This window comes from Benincasa hispida, chromosome 12 (assembly GCF_027475165.1).
Source record: "Benincasa hispida cultivar pf3 chromosome 12, pf3_genome.v1.1, whole genome shotgun sequence".
In the NCBI taxonomy this organism is placed as follows: domain Eukaryota; kingdom Viridiplantae; phylum Streptophyta; class Magnoliopsida; order Cucurbitales; family Cucurbitaceae; genus Benincasa; species Benincasa hispida.
The window spans coordinates 37,605,910-37,612,333 of record NC_143489.1 but is presented as its reverse complement, the minus strand read 5'-3'; the positions used below and the strand labels follow the sequence as shown (position 1 = coordinate 37,612,333).

The window sequence follows — 6,424 nt, the reverse complement described above, 5'->3', positions numbered from 1 at the left end:
ATATTTGCAATTTTGGCTCATTATGATTGATCTGTTAATGGAATTCGATTACGATTACACTAATTTTCATTATGAGTGGATAAACGTAGTCATAATTCAACATCAATTAACATTTATTGTACTTAAAAAACAAATTATAAATTTGAATACATTATATTTTGGCACTTTGTTGGTTCGGTAAGGGGGGAGAAATAATTTTCAAACATGGTTTTGGAATATTGTAACATTGTAGGCCCTCTAACTCTATCTTTTGAATAAACAATGGAAGGTTTCAACTGCAACAGGGTAAGAGAAATAAATCCGAGATATAAATATACAGTTCAGCTTCAAGTTTCAACAATGTAAATACGAGTCACAATATAGTTAATGCAAGCGGGTACATAATTAAGAATCGATTTTCACACTTTCAAGACATCTCTTTGGTTTAATTGAAGCCAAGAACAACACTACTGAACTCTACTCTTCCTTGTCCGTCTGTGTTGCTTCCTCTGGAGCATTGCTGCTGCTAACTCTAGCCACGAGTTCCTCAACTGGGATTTTAACAACATCACGACGCACTCCAATGTCAGAAACAAGTCGACTAGCACAATACATACCCACACCCACAAGTGCTAGACCGCTACAACTGGTGGTTAAAAATCGAAGTGGAGAAGAAACAATTGCACTAGTGGCCGCGAGAAATGACGCAGCTTGCCCGCTCCTACCGATGCTAAGGGTTGTGTAAACAAGCAGTCCAGTTTTACAATAGATGGCAAAGTCTTCACAGTTGTTCTTGAAGATGTGGTACATACCAAAGCCATTTTGGAGGAGGAAAGAAGCACGATGAAGGACAACTTCAGATGGATCAGAAGAAGCAAGAGTGCAAGTCCCGCCACGAGCTTTCGCGAGGAAGAACGCGTGCGTGACACCGTATTCAAAGATGTAAAGATCGCCACCACCAAGAAAACAATCCAAGCACGAACAGATTACGCCATCACCATTTGACTGATCACCGCATACAGGACATGGATTGTCTAGAGAATGAGGAGATGAACTAACAAGGAATCGATCTAGTACCGTTCCTGAGCCGATTTCCAAGCCTCCTCCTCGAGTGAAGTGGATCACCTTTCCATCACCAATAAAAATCCCTGGAGTAATATAAGTAGACAAGTAAAAATGACAAAATTCATTATTCAGGATTGATTACTAACAAAAGTTGTAGTATTTAAAGAGAGACTTCTACTGATAATTGCGATCAATGAGTCACTTATGAACGATACCTTTCCAGACATTTCCATATTCTCAAGGAATTCCTCTATGATATTTGATAAACATGCAACAACAGAATAAGAAAAAAAACCTTCCTCAGTCTCATCCACTTTCCCTCTCAAAGGAAAGAGCAAATGCACATTCATTAGAAAAGATAACCACAAAACACACACTAGGAAAACTATTATCTAAAAGCTATCAAAGCGAATTTAACATCTAAGTATAAATCAATTGCATGGCCTCCTGACCTATTGAGAGTATTCGATGTCCTTAGAACTCAAGAACACAATTGTACAACCTATAGAACATATCATGTTCAAGTAAGGCCGTAAAAGAATGTTCACTGTCGCTGTCCAGCAAATAAATAAATTTCTTCATGATGTCAAGAATAAACAATTCCATCACTCTAAGTGGAAGACCAAATATGCACAAATCTGTGGAAAGGGATGAATAATTCTATATATCAACCAAAAAGAAGCTGGACCCCAGCAGCAGAAAAAGCAGACTTTGAGTGGCATGTACAAAGAATTTGAGAAGTAGAGCAAACAGGATTCAGACCAAACACACAAGTCATATCAGCATAATACATACAATCACACCAAACTGTTGCATCTATGAAGTGGGTAATAACTAATAACTTTATAATAACCAGTACACTCTTGATCATAGCACCTACCATCACTTTCCCAAATTGTTTACAAGAGAACATATCTGGATATAAACATGTTAATTTTATTTCTAGAGATAAAATTAAGTATTACACAACAAAGACAGACATTGAAGATAAGGTATTGCTCAAGCCCAAAGTCAAAGAACTTAGGAAAAACAACATAAGTTTTCATTTATTGTAAATGGAGTGAGACCGTAAGGAAAAAAAAAAAAAAAAAAAAAAATTGGGAAGAGGGAGTACTTACTCCTAATTTATCTTAGATTTAAAACTTGTAAGCTAGATTTTATCGCTTTTCTTCTAATTTTCCCTCTAAATTTTTTGGGTTCAAACATTTTATACACAGAAAGTTACAACATAAAATTTTGCCTCTCTTATTAAAAAAGGCAATCGCAAATATAACAATCACGCCTAAAGTATTAGCAGATATAGCAAATTTTAGATTTAGTTTTTAAAGTCTAAGACCATATCGCTAATAGGAGTTTATCGTTGATAGATTTTTCTACATTTGCAATTCTTTAAAAATGTTGCTATGTACTTAATTATTAACCTAAAAGTCTTATCCATTGCAATTACCGTATAAAAGAAGAAAAGATTCGGCCTTGCTCGTAAAAATGGAAATAATACAAAATCAAGTAGCCAAAAGTGAATAAGAGGTCCTCCATATGAGATACTTCATTCAGGGGATTTTTTACATTTTCCTTAATTCATAAGCAACTCCACTGCCACTGGAAAGTCAGCAGAGCAATGGGAATTCAATCACTTCAGATTTATATAATATATTCACGAGTTGAAATCCATAATCAAAGAAATTAGCATAAATTACAGCCAACACCATCCCTGGCCTTCCCAGCCCCACAGTTCAAGAATAATCCCAAATCCAGATCCAATAACTTTCAAACTACACAATCGACGATGAAATGACAATTTCTAAAAGAAAATCAAAATGCCCATAAAAGGAAAACAATACAGCAATGAGTGGTAGTGATTCCAGAATGCAGTTACGCAATTGAGGGCAAACCAGAGCATAAGAAATAGATACAAAATCCAAAAGGGTAAAAGAAAACTACGCCCAAATTAGAACAAAATCAAAAAATAAGAGATCGAGAAGAAAGAGAATGAGAAGAAACCGTGATGAGCATAAATATAGGCCTGCCTCCAAGAATAGATGTGATCCCCCGGTTTCAATTCCTCCCTCGAAATCTTATTCGACAGCACTCCCATTTTAAGGGACTAACAAGAACGATCTCACGTATTACGATTCCACTTGAAGGGGATAAGAAATTCTTCAGAAGATAGCTGAAGAAAGAGCAGAAAGCGAAATCGGAGGGGTTATGGAGAAGAATTAGCGGAGAAATGAAGCAAAGTGAGTAAAAAAAAAAAAAGATAACGAAAAACCATGAAAATTGGCAGAGAAGATAGCTTTGTCCCACGACTAGAATTTAACGCACTGTGTAAGGGAACATATGCTTTTAAACTTGTATCTAATTTAAAAAAATAAGTCGCGTGTTCTGTATATTAATCGATTTTTATCAAAAAAAAAAATATATATATATTTAAATAAAAATATTTTTTCCCAAATCAACCCAAACAGACTTTAAGATGTTCAAAATTTTATATATTAATTTAACGTAATTATATTTAGAAAAAAATTAACATTTTAGTTCCTAAATTTTGAAGATCGTGTGTCTGGTATTTAAGTTTTCAAAATATTTTTCTAGTCCTCAAAATTTTAAGAATATGTATATTTGATCTTTAAGTGGGTGTTTGGCCCACTAAGAGAAGTTAATAAGTTTGGAATTTATGTTAAGTTTAGCAAATTTGTGTTTGAGATGTAGAGAATTCTAAGATGATATTTCTCAATACTTGTACAAACTAGATTAAGATGAGAGGATGGAGAATTTTTCTAGTACTACGGTGATACTATACTTTCCCTGTTCACACCATAAATTTGTCTTTTTATAAATATTTGTGGACGTCACGTTGATGGCAGCAAGACCCATACTATTTTAAAAAACACATTGACATGATACACAATAAATAGAGATAGTCTGGAAAATTATTCATACTATCGTAGTATAGTGACATTATTCGAGAAAATGGAGTTATCCGATAAATGTGAAAAGTTGAAATTGATGGGAAGATGGAGTTTATTGATAAATGAGAAAAGTAGAAAATAATAGAAAGATAGAGGTATTCGATAAAAATGCAAACTATTTCAATAGTGTTCACTATTGAAGTTGAATTATTAATGCTAACTTGGCCCAAACGGCCTCTAAATTTTCAATATATACCTTTTTGGTCTTGAGTTTTTAAGAATGGTTTTAAAATATTATAATTTTGTAATATCTTAAATATTTTTAAATTATAAAAATAACTTTAACTTACAATTATTTAAAAAAACACTTCATGCACTTAAGATTCTTAACTGTACCTATTTTTCAAAATTTAGAACTATAAAAAAATTGCATTTTGGAAACATATATATTAAATAACTAATTGACTAATCGTTTCCAATACATTTTAGTTAATTGACTGATTGACTATAAATTCAAAATTTACTACTTGACTAATTGACAAAAATAATATATATATTTTAGTTAATTTTACGACAAGTATTTCAACAAATAACTAATTGACTAATCATTTTCAATAATAACTCTTAGGCTTAGTTTGAATTGTTTCCATATTTGAAATAACTATTGTAGATCGTGTTGTTCCAAAATAATAAATTGTCGTGATTTAATTATAATAACCAAAATAACATTGTTAGTTAATATTTAAATCAACTTCTTAATAAGGCGATTGTGTAAGATTTTGTATAATTTAAATTGTCAACTAATTAAATTTAAAATACAACTGGTTAGACGACTTGACTTCATTTGAGTATCTTTTGGTGGAATAAACATGAAAGGATAAAAAGGTTCAATATTTCTCAAAATACATAATTACAAAAATAAAGGGATAAATTACAGATTTGATCTCTTCGATTTGGAGAAAGTTAAAATTTAGTTCATATGATTTATAACTAAAATTTAATCCTTGTGATTTGATCAAACTTTAATAAACACCTATAATAGGAACTATTGACGAGATTTTTATTGAAGCATAAAAACTATTCATGAGATTTCATCAAACCATGAGGACTAAATTATAACTTTTAAAATAGTAGGAACTAAACGTTAAATTGGCGTTTGGGGCGTTGAGTAAATAAGCCGTTAACAAAATTTTGTAGATGAATGACATGTTTGATAACTATTTGATTTTTTTATTTTTTGTTTTTTATTTAAAAAATTAAGCTTATAAACATTTGTTCTAATCACATTATTAAATTTTTGTTGACACATCAACATTTCTATCGATATTTTCACATTTCTTTGAGTTCAACATCGACATAAAAGGTAAATCAACATTTTCATTATGTCGGAAAAAAATCAACTAAACATAAAATATGCATCGACAAGTCACTGATGTAAATATAATATAAATAGTAAATATGTTAGTTAATTTTTAAAAAAAAAAACATAAATGTTTGTTTATCAATTTAATTGTTTCTCAATATTTTGTTTTTATAATTGGTGAAAAATATCTATTGGCATCATCGATATTTCCATTCATATTTTCGTTAAACTAAGACATCGACATTTTAAACTCTAATTTTAAGTTCTAACTATCAGTTCATGTGTTTTGTCTCATTATCAAATTTGCAAAGAAAAAAAAACCATGTTTTCAAAATAACAATATTATATTAATTTTAAGACCTACCATTCAATAATGATTTTTTTTTAATTTTCCATTTTCAGAAAATGATATCAAGTGGTTCTAATTCTTAGTAGAACCATATTAATAAATTTACGTCGACTTGTTGATATTTCCACTTTTATATAAGTTTAACATCTACATAAGAGGTGAATTAATATTTCCATTATATTATCGAAAAATCTACAAGACATAAGAAATAAGCTACAAAATGTAACTAATGTAAATATAATATAAATTATAGACATGTTAACCTATTTAAAACCATAAATATTTATTTATTAATTTAAACTTATTTATTAAATTTTTTGTTTTTATAATTTTTTTTTAAGAAATATCCATCGATATTGGCATTTTCATAAAGTTGAAACCTTAGGGATGTTTGGCTCACCAACATGAGTTGAGTTGTGTAGATATAATATATCAACTTATTGTTTGGCCTACCAACTTTAAATATTAGTGGAGTTTAGTTGATATATTTTACTAACTCACCCCAACTCTCCCTTTTTCCCATGTTTTCAATGGTTCCACCTATCGGCCACTGTCACACTCCAAGAACTAACTCCGGGCTCCGACAACCACCTCTGATGACAACTCCGGCGACCAACTCCAAACTCCGACAACCACCTCCAATGGAAACTCCGACAACCCAACTCCGGGCCCCAACAACCACCTCCGATGACAATTTTGGCGACGAAATTTGGGTTCTAGCAACCACTTCCAATGACAGCTCCAGTGACCAACTCCAAC

General features: G+C 31.4%; 1 protein-coding gene across 2 annotated transcripts; it reads right to left on the bottom strand.

Annotated features, from left to right (window-relative positions):
* Positions 1-286: 286 nt before the first annotated feature.
* LOC120069399 (NC domain-containing protein-like protein) lies at positions 287-3,422 on the bottom strand. Of its 2 annotated transcripts, XM_039021142.2 has the most exons (3): positions 3,314-3,422; positions 3,046-3,214; positions 287-1,127 (listed from the first exon to the last, which is right to left on the bottom strand). In XM_039021142.2, the coding sequence occupies exons 2-3, from the start codon at positions 3,137-3,139 to the stop codon at positions 457-459; spliced, it is 765 nt and encodes a 254-aa protein (XP_038877070.1). In that variant the 5' UTR covers positions 3,140-3,214; positions 3,314-3,422; the 3' UTR covers positions 287-456. The 2 variants fall into 2 exon arrangements, with proteins under 2 accessions (XP_038877070.1, XP_090164678.1); XM_090308552.1 differs by having other exon boundaries at positions 3,046-3,406.
* Positions 3,423-6,424: the final 3,002 nt, after the last annotated feature.